At 28.5% G+C, this 15,980-nt stretch overlaps 1 protein-coding gene and 1 long non-coding RNA gene across 2 annotated transcripts; one reads left to right on the top strand and one right to left on the bottom strand.

The window, feature by feature from the left end:
- Positions 1 to 2,665: 2,665 nt before the first annotated feature.
- LOC137809728 (uncharacterized) lies at positions 2,666 to 5,381 on the bottom strand. The gene is made up of 3 exons (XR_011080802.2): positions 3,319 to 5,381; positions 3,017 to 3,068; positions 2,666 to 2,929 (listed from the first exon to the last, which is right to left on the bottom strand). It is a non-coding gene; the product is annotated as an uncharacterized LOC137809728 (long non-coding RNA).
- Positions 5,382 to 8,393: 3,012 nt separating this feature from the next.
- Positions 8,394 to 9,012, top strand: LOC150029147 (uncharacterized). Its single transcript, XM_090299422.1, has one exon. It carries the CDS (start codon positions 8,484 to 8,486, stop codon positions 8,880 to 8,882), a length of 399 nt encoding a protein of 132 aa, XP_090155548.1. The 5' UTR covers positions 8,394 to 8,483; the 3' UTR covers positions 8,883 to 9,012.
- The last annotated feature ends 6,968 nt before the right edge of the window (positions 9,013 to 15,980 follow it).

The raw sequence follows: 15,980 nt of genomic DNA, 5'->3' as shown, positions 1-15,980 counted from the left end.
AGAGACTAAATTAATTTTCGATTTCTAAATTAACTTCTATTATTATTAAATATTTTTTAAATTGATATTTAATTAGTAATTAAGATTTTTTCTACCAAATTTAAAATCTAAATAATTGGTAGTTAAAACATTGATAGCTAATTAAATATCAATTTAAAAACTTTTTCATAATAATAAAAATTAATTTAAAAACTATTTCTTTTTAATTTTTAAAATGGTCTCTAATTTATTTACTATTACAATTAATTATTTTGATATCTAAATATTGATTTTTATTTGATGATTTTATTGTAATGTAAATAAAAAATTCACAATTAATACTTTTTAGATTTACATAACTTTTAATATTGTTTTTTATGTAAAACAAGTTGCTTAAAAAGAATTTGTACTATTTATTCTTAATAATAGTGTTGAAATCTGTGATTTAATATAATGTATATATGTGGGTTATTTAGCATTTCAATAAAAGTACGATGAAATCATTAACATCATTTAATTTAACTTTTTGGGTGCACATGATCATAAAAGAGTGGTGTTGTCAAAGCTTAACCCTCCGATTAACAAAATAAAACGTAAATAAATTAATTAATGCCACCAAAACTGAATCTAAGTAAGACTCAAAAGCCACTGTAATAATAGTTTTGTATGGAAAAGCTTGAAGGTGAAAAGCAGATTCTTTCTGCTAAATTTTTGGTATGTTCTAAAATATATTGATTTTGATAACTTAATTACTCAAAATTTTCAACTCATTTTAACAATAATTATTTTGTATTCATCTTTATATGTAGAAAATATAATTTTTAAGAAATATAAATAATTTTATGAAGATAAAAATTGAGGAATTATATGATTAATTTTTATTAAGGGTTTATGTAGTTATATTTTAGTTAGATAAATTGTGTACTTTTATTTTCAATGAAATGTAGAACTATTCAATTAAAGATGATATAAAAATAGATATAATATTGTATCCCATTATATAAAGATAAATGATGGAAATGATAAGAGTATTGGATTCCTTAATACTGATACATCCGTTAATTCGTTCTATATTAAAAAATAAAAATACATTATATATTTAATGTAATTTAAAAGATTGAACTAATATAATGCTAAGTTGCAAAACTAAATGATACTTATCCCAAAAGTAAATTACTATCTTGATAGAAAACTTGTTAACAGAAATTTCAAATCTATATTTTGTTCCCATGATTTTGTCAATGTAATTTTTTATTCTTATAAACATTTAAGTTAATTCCTTAGTCTTCTAATTTTTTTGATTTTAATGTTAATGTATTTTTTGATTTATGATTGAAAATATATTGAAGTGTGAATCAATTATAATAATGTTTGATACAAATTAATAAAAGTGTTTTTTTTAAACAATAAAGAATAAATAAATTAGATGTATTTAAGGGATGCTCCAATTCTATGTAAAAAAAGTTATATGATATAGTCTCTATAATTCACAAAAATAACATTTCAGCCATTACATACCCTGCTCCCTAATCTCAATCATACAAAAGTGACTCACTACATAAAAACCATAAGATGATGTGGATCTCATATATCTCTATAAGCCCCTACATTCCTATTTCAAATGAATTTATTAAGAAATATTTGTGCTTTCATTAGCTGAACATGACAACATTTGTTAGATTTGCACCAAGTTTGATTTGCATCAAGTCTCCTACATTTGACATTTATACAAACTTTCAAACAATGATTGCTATATAGAACAACAAAAGAAAAGTGGTCAAGAGCTAGAAAAACAAATGCATCCTTTTAGTCTCCTCCACCTTAGCATTCTCCTGTTGATTTGCAATATAAGAGTATTGTGATGTGTCATGGCTATTTATGCACAATTAACTATTCATTCTAACCAAGATTATCCTCTCACCCACTTGCTTCATCTATTTACTTGCATAAAACTTCAATCCTAGGTTTTGCAAACTTGAGTCATGTTATCCACAAAACATATAGTTCCATCCAAGACTATCATGTTATCCATAAAACATATAGTTACATCCAATACAAAATGATAGTTACATTAAATCCTAATTTTACACCTAATGCATAACTACATTTCTTCCTATTCTCCCCGAAGGTTTCAAAATTTCAGAACTCATAAATATATCTTACCCCTTTTTGTATATTGTACATATCATTTGGACGCATACTAATGAGCACAAATACTAGTTAGAGTAAGAAAATACTGCTTTCACTACAAAAAAAAGTGTATATTGTGGCGGTTATTTTCGTATAAACTGGCGTTTATAACCGCCACAATATACGCTTGTGACGGTTTTCCAAACCGCCATAGAACTGGCCGCCACAAAGTTTAATGTGGCGGTTTTACTCTACCCGCCGCAACACCCGCCACTTTAAACATAGTGTAAGTAGTGACAGTTTTTATATGTAAGTAGTGTCAGTTATAACTGTCGCAATTTACATCCATTGAAGAAGATTCTGGCGCCATAATATACGTAAGTAGTGGCGTTTTTAACTGACGTAATTTTAATTTTGAATAAATAAAATTTAACCACCAGTTTTTTATAATCTGTTTTATACAATTATAAAATTTAACCACCACTTTTTTATAATCTGTTTTATACCATTATAAAATTTAACCACCACTTTTTCATAATAAAATAAAATAATGTATAAAGTTATAATCATCCATTCATTTCATTGAAAATTAAAGCACACGTAATAATGTTCAAAAGTTTATATGTAATTGAAAATTTAAACATATAAAAAGTTCATACATCCCTAATCAAGTTTAAAATTACAACACATAATTATTCAAAAGTTCATACATCCCTAATCAAGTTTAAAATTAAAACACACATCCCTAATCAGTTTTGCTTGCAACACTTGATCCTATTACTTGATTAGGTGATGGAGCACCACTTCCATAATCTGATGCCTGAAATAAATAATTTTAAGTTAATGAATTTGTATGTTTATAATTATAAAATAAAAGACACCAATAAATATTTAAATATATTAATACCTCATTGGGGGATGTATGAACATTTCGGGGGTCTGGAACAGCTCCATCAAACCTGCCAAAGGACAAAATCTCCATAAATCCAAGAAATGCATATCAAAAACAAAATTTTGAGTAAGAAACATTTCTTACATTAAAATAAAAAAGTAATAAATGAATAGCGTAATTTTGAAAAGAAATCTGCTGACATACAACAATGACAACCAAAGTGGTTAAGGTATCTCCCACTTAGGTGGGATAAATATCTACTAAGAAATATTATATCCATTTTATTAGGAAAAAGAACCTAAAATTTTGATACATACTTCTTTCTTTCCATTTGATTCCTTGACATTCTTTTGATGATCATTCTCAAGATTTGCCATACTCGTGTACTTGAATATAAAGTCGTTTGTAATTGCAACCTACCATTTAAATATAGCACAAGAAAAATTATTAGAGAAAAAAGAAATGGCCTGATATCAAATTGAGGAACCATTACAAACCTAGATGAAATTTTAACTCAAGCATGTGAATACGAGGAGTGATAGAACAAAAAGTAATAACAAACCTGTTGTTCTAATCTCTCATCTTTTGAGAACCATGCTTAAGTAGTAAGATACTCTATTTGATCTCTTGCACAAATCTGTTAAAGGAAAAGCAGTGCAGGAAAGGAAAATAATAATTAACAGTAAAGGAAGGTAAACTACAATATGCAAGAGTATATAGATGAAGCAAACTATTTTTGGTGTACGCACACGTTAGAAGGATTAAGAAAGCAAAAGTTCATTATGTACCCATAGAAAATCATAACGATGGAATGTAAGAGAATAAATGGAATTAGGACTAGATGTGACTGGTATATCACTCTATGTTTCATGAAATGATAGATCCTTCAAAGTTCAAGACGACAGAGTACTAAATAGATTTCTAGCACCCATAAACAAAATTCGAGCATCCTCTCTAGAAATGTTAGATATAGTTTAAAGGGGAAAAACAAGACAATTACCCTTTGTATAGGTATGTCCTTAGCCTTTTGAATCTTCATATCTACCACAAAATTACTGAAATCAGCCAAGACCCCTTTAATTTCAGGATCTTTGGGAAAACTTCCCTTGTATCTTCCAGATAAAATCAGTGGACCATCTGAAGAAAGATCTAGAATATGGAAGGGGCACGCCTATCACAAGATATATTGCAAATAATGCCATTAGAGTGAACCAAAAGTTCAGGGGAAGTTAGATTAAAATAGAACATATAATAACATATGCTACAAAAAAGTAATATCCATACTTGACAGGACATTAATTAATGACATCTCAATTGATATACCAAGTTGCAGAATTTTATGCCGGTGTCAATATCTTTGATAGCAAAGATACCAGTAAACCAACTATATGAGAGGCTACACAATCATACAATCCTTGAAAGATGATTTTAAAATTTTGGAAATCTGAAGTCGATTCATTCTTATCTATGCACTGCTATCATCCCCTTCTTTACAACCATAGCAGAAAGCAGCCAACAGTTTTGGACCTTGAATGTAGTTTTGGACATTGAATGCGTGAAAATAAAAGTTCAACAATCACATATAAAAAGTTAGTTTCCTATCCAGATTCTTTTATTCTATAATTCCTAACTTCTTAATGTTTTATACTTTTCTTCCTCCCTATTTCAGTTTTGCATAGGATGAACACATATAAGAAAAAAGATTCAGTCATTTGAATTGTAAGAAATTACTTCCAACACACTAGAACTCCAATTCAATTCTAAACTGCAACTCTCACTCTATCGCAACCAAATCCACACGCTTAATTAAACTTTCAAGAAGTTCACAGAGCTAAAAAATGCAGACTGACAGACACATATATGTACATAAATATATATATATATAGAGAGAAGCAAAAACTTCAGACTTTGTTGCTGAACCACGAGATCGTGTAGTGTGTTACTGGCCTCGCTACCGAAGACGCACTTCACAGCGGAGAAAGAGTTTCGCCTACGGAGGAAGCTCAAGTTGGAGCTTCTTCCGATAAACCTGAGCCTCGATTTTGCGAAGGATCTCGCAGAGACGGTTAAGAGCACGGCGAGGGAGTTACGGCGGGGAAGCACCTGAGCACCGATGGAAGTAGCGGAGAACCACATTGGGGTGGAAGCCATTGCGAATCGCAAATCGCAATCTCTCTTCTCCTGAGATCAATAATCGTAGAGAGAGAGAGAGGTTTATTTGTTTCTTTTCTTGCTCACGAGCTTGGTAGTATGAATTTGTAACTGAGGGTGTTGTGTGACTATAATGAAGATGGAGGTGTTACAACTCTGTTGGCGCTCTATCAAAGTGCCAGTAGTTACTTTCCCTTCCGCCTTAACCTTCCCACCTTGTCGTCACCAAAATTTTCGATTCCAATTTTATAAATATAAAATATTAAAAATAATCAACCTTGTATAATATTTCATATAAATAAGGGTAAGAGGTTAATTCTTATTATTATTATTATTATTATTACTATAATCATTATTATTATATTATTATTATTATTATTATTATCATTATTATATTTTCAAAAATAATTGGGAATAATGAGGGAAGTAAAACTTGTTTTTATTCTGAAGGATAATTGTGACAGTTGAAAATGACATATTTTAAAAGATAATTGTGACAGTTAGTCAAATGACGTATTATACTGAAATTTGTGACGGTTATTAATAACCACCATATTAAAACTGTCACTTTTTACACGATTTTTTGTAGTGTTTACTAAACATAAAATGTAACCAAGCCCACAATTTTAGTTGCACCTTGTTGAATGTCTCTTCTATATCTAACCTTGCATTTTTAAAGATAATTGTGATTTTGTGCTCCTAGATACAAAAGATTACACCTGCCCACATCCCTTTCTAGATTATATTCCCCACCTCACATAAGGTTGAGGTACTAAAATGCTAGAAATAAGACTTAGGTTGGTGATGTTGGACTGTACTAACCCCTATCCATGTGTTACACTTATTCCACACTCTACCAGCCACATTGCATGTGATAAAAAGATGGTCACTCATTTTATTGCTCCTTCTGCACATTACACACAACTTGTTTTGAGCATGTACACCTCTATTGCTTAGATTTTCCACTATTGGGATTCTACTTACGATTACTTTCCAAGTTATGTGGTGTGTAGATGGTTGAGCCTTTGTCCTCCAAAATAATTTAAAAAGTTCATTATTCTCCCCAATATAAACTCTCTCTAACTTTTTGTATGTTGATTTTACTGTGTATTCATCCACCTCCTCATCCTTCCATACCCAGTCATCCCCTCCTTCCTTGTGAATCCCGAGTTTTTATGTCTTGGGCAAACTCCATGTATTGTGTTTTTTTTTTCCCATTTAAATCAAGTTCTTCTCAATTGTATGCTTCATTCCCATTTATTCCTTGTCCATCTCCCAACCTCCTTAATTGTTACACTCTTAGCAACTACATTCCCATATGTTCTAGGATATTTATGCATAAAGAAGAACTCTCCACACCACCTATGCTTCCAAAAAAATATTTTATCTCTTTGTCCTACCTTCCATGTTGTACTTTAATCAAACCATTCCCCATGCCCTTGTTCACACACCTCTCAAGTCTTTCTTCCACCATCACGACTCATGGACGTTTTTTTCCACTCTCATTCAGATTTCTCCACGAGCCATATTTTGATTATAGAATACTTTTCTAAAGTCTCTTATGTTGCATACTCTATGTTGTCCCATGTTTCATATACCTTGTCTATGGATACAAAATTTGTTACCTTGCGAAAATAGTCTGCGTTCCATAAGGACAGGGGTAGGCCAGTGATCCTCACCCATTACATCCTATTACCAAACATTACCTTTTTTCGACCATGGTACAATAGTTGAGAACAAGCTTTCGAACCATTCTTTATTTTGCTCAATGATTTCCCGTAAGTGTTAGCAAAACTAAGTTATCCCCCATGTACCTTACTTGAAACATGTTCATACTCCCTTTTACAAACTCATTAGAAATCATATTAAGTGACAAATAGTAGTCTTGCATGTAACCTATAAAGCTTTGCTTGAGCCACAAGGTATCTTCTGTAATGGTTTGTATGATATGTCCATTCCATTGGGTATGTGAAATCGAACCTTTTGCAGTTTTTGCAAAAGTTGGTTTCTTTCTCTTTTCTCTCTAAACCAATTAGTGTTGTTGTTTATTTATGTCAGATTTGACAGTATTCCTTAAAGGTTGAGAGTTATTTGTCCGTTTCTTCTATATTTGGAGATTTTGACATTGTCAATATGAATGTTGTCCAGTTCCTTGTTTCATCTATCGTGCATTCCTTACGTCATAGAATCTCACGAACTCAAACCAGTTTCCTTGAACACCTATTCACCCATTCCCATCTCTGAAAATTTTTAAGCATATCATACTCTCTATAACCATTAGAAAGGTTGGAGAAGAAGAATGTTGTATAGTTCTAACCACTAAATCCAAGAGGATATAGCTATTCCTTCCTTGTTCTCATCACATCCCATAATGTTAAATCATCATCTCTATTAATAAAAGTGTTTAATTATAAAATTTAACATTTGTTGTTAATAATAAATACTATATTAGATTACTTAATTTGCAAAATTTAAAGAATCAAATATGCTATTAAATTTTTATGAAGACCAAAAATTACACATTGTTGAAAAATCACGTGGACCAACAATGATTTAAACCTAAAATAAATTTTATTTTTGAAATCACATCTAAAACATTGTCTGACACGCTAAACTAAAAATGAAAATGATGAGGCTTTGGGTGTGAAAGTAAACAAAATAACAATGATTGAAGAAAATTTGTAGAGCCTATTCTCTGAAGTGATAATCCAAGCTCTACACACACAACTTCCATATTTGATCTTCAATTCAAAAAGTACTTATAGATTAAAAAAAGTAAAAAGAAAAAGATATGGTAACTGGAAAAAAACAAAAGAAAAGCACTGCTTTTGCTCTGCCATCAGTCCATCACCTCGCCCCATTATCATTCGTCATCAAATCAGATGTAATCATTTTTCTTATACAAAATCAAAGACTACATTTTCATGTATTCATAGCTAAGTCTATTCAAATTATAGTAATCACGTGGCTGATGTATCTTGCAGTGAACCAACTTATACATATTCTTCTGATTCTTGCCTTTACAACTTTTCTTTATTCTCAACTATTCAAAGATTTGCATTAATATATATTATATATACACATAACAGAATTTCATTTTTTAAATACCTCTTACTGTCACACCAATTATATAATATATGGGTCATGTGATAACACTGTGCATGTTCAGCTTAAAATATATGCAAGTTCTTCCAACAGTCAAACAATGCTCCTATAAGAGAATAATATACGATTTCATATTCCACAATCCACATTACTCTCACTCACTCACTCACTCACTATATCATCATCAACAACATTGAACATTCATATATTCCTTTCCAGAAGTTGCATGACACAAGAAATGTGGCCTTTAAGCTCTCAAAAGAACTGCAGCAGCAACAGCATGAAGATGCAAAATGAATCTGCCACGTCCACAAGCACCACCACTGCCACTACTGTGGCAACCAAATCCATGGTGTCAACATGCTACTGTTGTTGTTTGGTGACAAAACTGATGAGGAGACTCAAGAGACGTGGCTGCAAAGTGCGAGCAAAAAGTGGCACTCGACAAGGTTCGTTCCAGTGCCGCTATGATCCGTTGAGCTATTCCTTGAACTTTGATTCCACTGGATGTGGCACCTTAATGGATGAAGATTACTATAAGTTCTACGCTTTTTCTTCAAGGTTTGTGGCAAATCCAACAACTTCATGCCCCGTTCTTCAACTACCATCAGAAAACTCCCATTAACCACCACAATCAACCTCTTCTTCTTCCTTTTTCTTATCAATCTCTTCTTTTCACAGAAATATTTCCAATGTAGGGATCTAATGTCTTGCGTAACATATATATTGAATCACATCAGTTATCTTTTCGTTAATTTCGTTTACTTCTATTAGCTCGGCTAACTTCAACCATGTTCACTGCTAATCTCTTCAGAACTCTCATTTCAACATGCCACGTTATTACAAATTCATTTAGATTTCATACGAATAAATTAACGAATCTCTCTATTTAAATTTTTATTCCTGTCTGGAATTGGAACAGTGTGGTCAAAGAGAAAGAACTATAAAGATTAATTGAAAAACACAAAGCCTAGAAGCTTTCGCCACACGATTATTTTATGCAGGATAAAAATTGTTTAATAGCATATGGATTTATTCTTTGGAATAAAGTCAAACGATGTTATTAAGTTAATGATTATTGGATGCTGAAATATTCCCCGTGTATATTCACATCACAACCTACCTTTTTCTTCTATATTGAGTTTTTTGAAGGAGAATATATGTGAGATGTTAAAGAGTTAATTATATTATGAACAACAAAAAATGGTGTTTTATTGATTGAGTTGTAGTGAAATGAAATAGTGATATTATTTGCAGAATGGAAAAATGAGTGAGAAAGGAAGTGATAAGAGTTGAAGAGAGAGAGTGTTTGTTCTTGAAATATGGGCAGCAGCCATGTGCAGTTGAGCTAGTCTCTGGAAGCAAGCATAGGTTATTTGAGAAGTTATGAGACAAAATTCCGCAAATAATGGTCAACAAAATTAGAACCAACACACATGCATGCTCACAGTTGTTAACTTCCACTGTTTTCTTTTTCTCTTATGGAAACATAAATGAGGAAATTATTTAATTATATACTGTTCAAAAAATCGAGTAATTTTTCCAAAAAAAAAACACTAACAGAAACAAATAATATTGAATAGTATAACAGAAAAAAAAAGCATAATACCAATAGAGCGCGAAAAAATAAAAAAAAAATAAAAAGAAAAAACACATAAAAAATTGTTAATGGAGTTCGACCAGTTTAACCTAATCTCCCAACACAGCTGAAACAGTCCGTTTTTATTATTATGGGAGAATATATTACAAATTAAAATATTAACAATGAATTTATAACCCTTAAACTTCCTCCTAAAATAATTCTCAGAAGAGACTTGAGATTAAACCAAAATCAACTTATACTTCATTGTTTTTTTCAATTTTCTATCTTATTAACTTTTTTAATTATTTATAAGATAGTATACCTATGAGAAGAGTTAGAATGATGTATTCAATAAATATATATTACGATTTGTGCAATAACAGTTAATAATGATTTTTTTTACAACAGAGGAAAAATAGGTTAAGAAGAGAATAATAGAGGGTAAAATAAATTATATAGTGGAAATAGATAAACGGAAAAATAAATTGTAAAATTATATTGCAAATATAGCATTATTGTGCATATATTTTTTTTTATGAGTAACGGTCAACAAATTCAGCATCAACACCCATGATTTAAACTATAGTAGTTAATTATATAAGTTTGTATGTCTGTTTGGTTTCTGATATCTTATGATTCCATGCACAAAGATACAGGTGACAGCAAAATCCATAACTACCCAAATACTTTAAAAATATTCTGAAGATACCTATTCAAGTTTACTCAGTCCAAGTAATTATTTTTTTCCTACTAGATTCTCAAGTTATGAAACAGTTTTTAGACTTTACAAATAGGAGGTAATTGATATAATTTTGAGCTAATAAGATTCTAATTTATAAATTCTAAAATAATAAATTATAGCTTATTAGATTAAAAATATTTATTAAAATTAGTGAGTAAGTTAGTTGATAAATTGTAAACTAATATAAAAAAAATATAACTAATTAGCTTTATCATATAAATAAAACTTATTTTTTTAAAAAGTATATTATTATATAATTATAATTTTAGATCTTATAAAATGATTAAATTCTTATTAAATTTTTTAGTTTATTTTTTTTTAAATTTATATAAATTAATTTTATTTAAATATTTTTACTTATCAGATCAAACTGGTGTCATATTATTATTATTTTTACAATTTTCATATACATAATAGAATATTAGTTACTTTAACTTATAATGCTATTTTTTTTTCAATTCAAACTATGTAAAAAAAATTAAAAAATAACTCAACCAATATTAAAAATAATGTAATAATTAAAATAATTTTTAAATACATTTTTCTTTAACCCAAAATAATAAAGAAAGACAATCTTATAATATAGGCAACAATTGAAAATAGATAATAATATAAAAATTAAGAATAATAGAAAAATATATTAAAATATGAAATATTTTAATGAAAGAAGATTAAATAAGATATCATCTAAAATATAGTTAAAAACTAGAGTATCTTACTAAATACTCTTAGTCAAATATATTAGATTTTTTAATCTGATTATTTTGTTGAATTCTCCTTAATCTAATGTCTTCACGTGATTCCCACAAAGTAGAGAGATTATTAGAAGTAGCACTAGACCACTTGTATTATATTTTTTAATCAAAGATTAAAGATGGTTTATTGTTAGTGATGTCTGAAACTACAATAATAAATTTCTGACAATGAGCTCTTCTCCACATTATTTCTCTTCAAGTGCTCAAAACTCAAATCATATCACATGCTAGCTTTTCACTCACTTTCATATAATTGTCTTTCTTTATAAAAGTTAAATCTATTGTTTTCTTAATCAATAAAAGTTAGTTGATGTATGTAATAATATACAATACAATATGTTTTACTAGTTTCTATTTCTTTAATTATATGAAGATCATTTCATTGAATCAGTGCAATGCATAGTTATACAGGTACATTTCCTTTTTTTTAATTGTGATAATTAATCTCTAAATATGTAATTACAAACTCTTGTATTTTTTAAGTAAAGAAATTAAATAATTTTTAACAATAAAATGCAATAAGAAAAACATGTAATGTATGAATTGGGTATATATTTTATTCAATTGTATCATTTCTAAACATTTTTATTTAAATCATATTAATTAAATTTTAATAATATAAAATTAATTATTTGTGTTTCGTTGCATTATATCCTCTTTCTGCTGAATGTTATCCCAGTAAGTACTTAAGAGAACAGAACTATGTACTTATATACATGGATGCTGGGGGTCCTTATCTTCTTGTAAATATTCTTAATACTAAAGTGAAAACTAATTGTAATTAATATCTTAAAAATGTAACATTATTTGTTATATTTACTAATAATTAGGAAATTTTATATAACATTATTTATTGTATTTACTAATAATTAGGAAAATTTATAGAAAAACAATTGAGTGGATATAAGATTAAAAAATCGGTGATTAAGGATTAAGAAGATGTTTGTTGGCTAGTTTCACATGCTTTTTTTAATTAGGACCTGACTTGATTATAATTAAGTATATTAATTATTTAAGAAAAAACGCATAATTTAAATGGTTCATATCATATAATTTAATTCCCAAAACAGGATTAAAATAACTTAAAATTAAATTATCAACCAATTAAAAATCACTTTAGATATAAATTTTAAATAATTATTAAAAGTTTATAATTGAGATGTGATTTAATGATAATGTAAAAAAATTATTTTAATTAAATTATTAAATAAAAATTTAAAATTTTGAGAGAATAATTTCCATTTACGCCTAAAACATATCAATTTAAGTTAAAACTCTTTTATAACTTATCATTTACTTTATTTCAAATAGAATATAAAGCTTCAAAATATTACGTAATGTTCACCCATTTAAGATTGAAAATGTTTGACGAAGTCGTTAAAATACTTTTTAGTAAATAAATTAATTACTTAATACGTCTGTTAAATATTATATATATATTTTCACGTTTCATTACTTTTACTTTATTAAAATAAATTATAACAATAAAATATGATTTTTTTAATAGAAATTAAAGAATGTTAAGGCATCACTAAGTTTATTTTATCTCAATTCACCACAAACAACATTAATCAAAGAAAGAAAGAAGAAATAAAAATAGTGGAGGAACAACCTGCCCTGTTTTATCAAATCTATGAGAAAACCACATATAATACTAGATGAAAATTATTAAATAACAATTAAACTTGAAAAAAAAATAATTAGTTACTATATTGATTAAATTAGATATTATTTTAGAGTCTAAAAAATTATTAGCATCTTAAATAATTTCTAAATTGATATATAAATTAACTACTATAAGGTTTTAACTACTAATATTTTAGATTCTAAATTAGTCTCTAAAAAACTAATAAAAATTATTTTAGAATATAAAGTAGTTAGAAACTAAAACCTTGTACTTAATGATTAAATTTAATTGTACTAAATAATAAATTTGACATTGAAGAATTAAATATAAAAATCTTGAAAAGTTTAAATAGGCCATGGTAAACAATATCTAAATCAATAGACTTAGAAACCATGCACATGACAACACTCTTGAAAAGCTAAGAGAACAATACTCAAAGGGGAAGAGGAAAAAAAGAGTAAATAGATGAGCATTGCCTTGAGAGTGGACTCAAAAAAAACTCTAGATGTAGATTTAGATAGTGAGAATCTGAATTTGATGGTCAAGAAGTTTTAAACCTCTTAAGAAACAAGAACAAAAGCAAAACCCAACAACTAAGCAAGACAAACAAGAAGAGTGATCAACCCTCTAGCATAATATGTTATGAGTGTGGTAAGCCTAGACAATCAAACCTAAATGTCCTTTATTAGAAACTAATCTTGTTGATGATTAAGAAATATAAGAAAATATTTAAAATGAAGAAAGCTTATGTTGTTTGGGAGGATAATGCCTCATCTTTTTCAAGTGTGTCTAACAACAACGAAGAAGAAGCAAACCCATATTTGTTGGTTGATAAATTTTCAGAAACCAATAGTGTAAGTAACACTTATTCTTCTAAAAATAAAAATGTGAAAAATAGGGAAATCATAAGAAAGGATGATTGAATTATGATTGAATTAATTTCTAAAAAATTTCACAAACATAGTCTCACTATAAGTCTAGTAAAATTTCTAGTTGAGATGCTAGATGATAAATATTTCGTTGATGAACTCATACAAATGTAAATTTAAACTAAGTTGACTTGTTGAAGCAGACTGACTTAACGAAGTATGATTTTATAAGTAGTTTTCAAAGTGGTACATCTGATGAAATACGAATTATGTTACTTCAACACTTCATCATATATTTATTCAAACAGACATATTTGAAATCTTATTTTAAATGAATCTCTTTTGTCTAAAAGGTCACAATAGATGCAACTTTTGAAACTTAAATGAATCACTTGATTGATGTATTTTCACATTTAAATTAACTTGTGATCATATCATAGTTCTTGCATCTAACCAAGAACTTATTTAAAATCTTAATTTTGAAAATACTATGATAAATACTTGTGACAATGCAACCTATGTTCTCTTTTCTTCTTCTTGATTGAAGAATTTACATAGGTGCTGGAAGAAGATAATCGTTGAGAGTTAGTTCCTGTCTATTGAGTAACTTCAGTTCTTCTTATGTCCTTTTTCGTCATCAAACTTGAATATAGTTGTTTCATTAAATGCACTTCATCTTTACACAAATATCCTTGATCGTTGACAATACTCGTCTCCATAGGTACATACCATTTTACACCAATTCATAGTAAAAGTGCACATTGTACAAGGCATATAGCTGGATCAGAGTTGACAATACTTTTTATGTTAGGAGGTTGGTGAAGAAAGTAGCTCTAGCTTTTTTCCAAAAAAGATAATTTTATGTTGAATTTGGCTCGCATCTTTAACATATCTCTTTGGTAGATGAACACTCCCTACAACATAAAATAAGCATCTAGATTTAGTTTGAAGTTTGAGGTTAGTTTAGTCTCTGTATGTATAATCTGAATTTTTATCCACGTTTCATCTGGTCTTGTATATGTCTTATCATACTTAAGAGAGGAGATCACAATGTTGTACCATTTATCAAATGAAACATTTACGTCTTACATGATCTATTGTTTTCATAAAGTTATCATCTTACAAACGAAACATGATCATGTTTTATACTTAACTATTTTTAGCACTCAAAAAAATTCTAGAGTATTGGACTTTTGCCTTAACAATAGAAAATGGTCAACTTCTTGATGCTTTCAATGAAATGTATGAATAAGTTAAAAGACTATCTTTTTAAAAACAATATATTAAAGGGAGATAATAGATGGTTAGAAAATAAAGTGAAGCAATTAGATGAGGAAAACTACAATTTGAAAACTAATGTGGAAAGTCTAGAAATGATTTATAATTCCTATTGTAGTTGTGAAGCTAATTTCAAAGTTAAATTTTATGAATGGGAATCTTGCAAGATTTTAGAAGGAAAAGTAAAATTTCATGAAGGTGAAGTTGCAAGATTAAAAATTGGAAAGTATAACTTGAATGTCATCTTTAATTCTCAAAGAGATGTAAATGAAAAATTTGGTCTTGGACTTAAACCAAATATAAAAATAATATTTTTTAGGGACCTAGTTAGATTTTTGATTTAGTTGTTTTTTCAAGGTGGAGCAAACGAAGTTTGAAATCTAGATATTCCTACAAAATATTCAGGTGAAAATGTTCCTTAATGTGAAATCTTTCTGTTTGAATCATTCGATACTCTTGGATGTTTAAGGTTTGTAGTTAAATTAATAATATACCTAGATGTATTAAATGTGTTTTTTTGAAAATGCTTTTAATACAGTATAATCTGTTCTTTTGCAATTTAAGTGATTTATTTATGATTTTAGAACACATTTTTCAAAATAGGCTAATATTTTTCAAAATAAAATTTTTAGAATGCATAAACACGCTTTCAAATATGGGTTTAGGGTCCAGAGAGTTTCAAAAATCCAACTCCACACGTTCTAAAGGCTTTTGCTTCCTGCACCCCTATTTTCCAACATGTATCCTCACAATTGGATGAAATGATTGAAAGCGTCTGCGCTACCATTGCAGCCACTATTGCACCATCACCACTGCAGAAAAAGAAGAGAAGGAGAACGTTACAGAGGAAGAAGAGAAAAAAAAACTCGT

Source organism: Phaseolus vulgaris, chromosome 2 (genome assembly GCF_051622355.1).
Source record: "Phaseolus vulgaris cultivar YP4 chromosome 2, ASM5162235v1, whole genome shotgun sequence".
NCBI classification, from domain to species: Eukaryota; Viridiplantae; Streptophyta; class Magnoliopsida; order Fabales; family Fabaceae; genus Phaseolus; species Phaseolus vulgaris.
The sequence above is the reverse complement of the archived record's forward strand: the minus strand, read 5'-3'. Positions and strand labels throughout refer to the sequence as shown.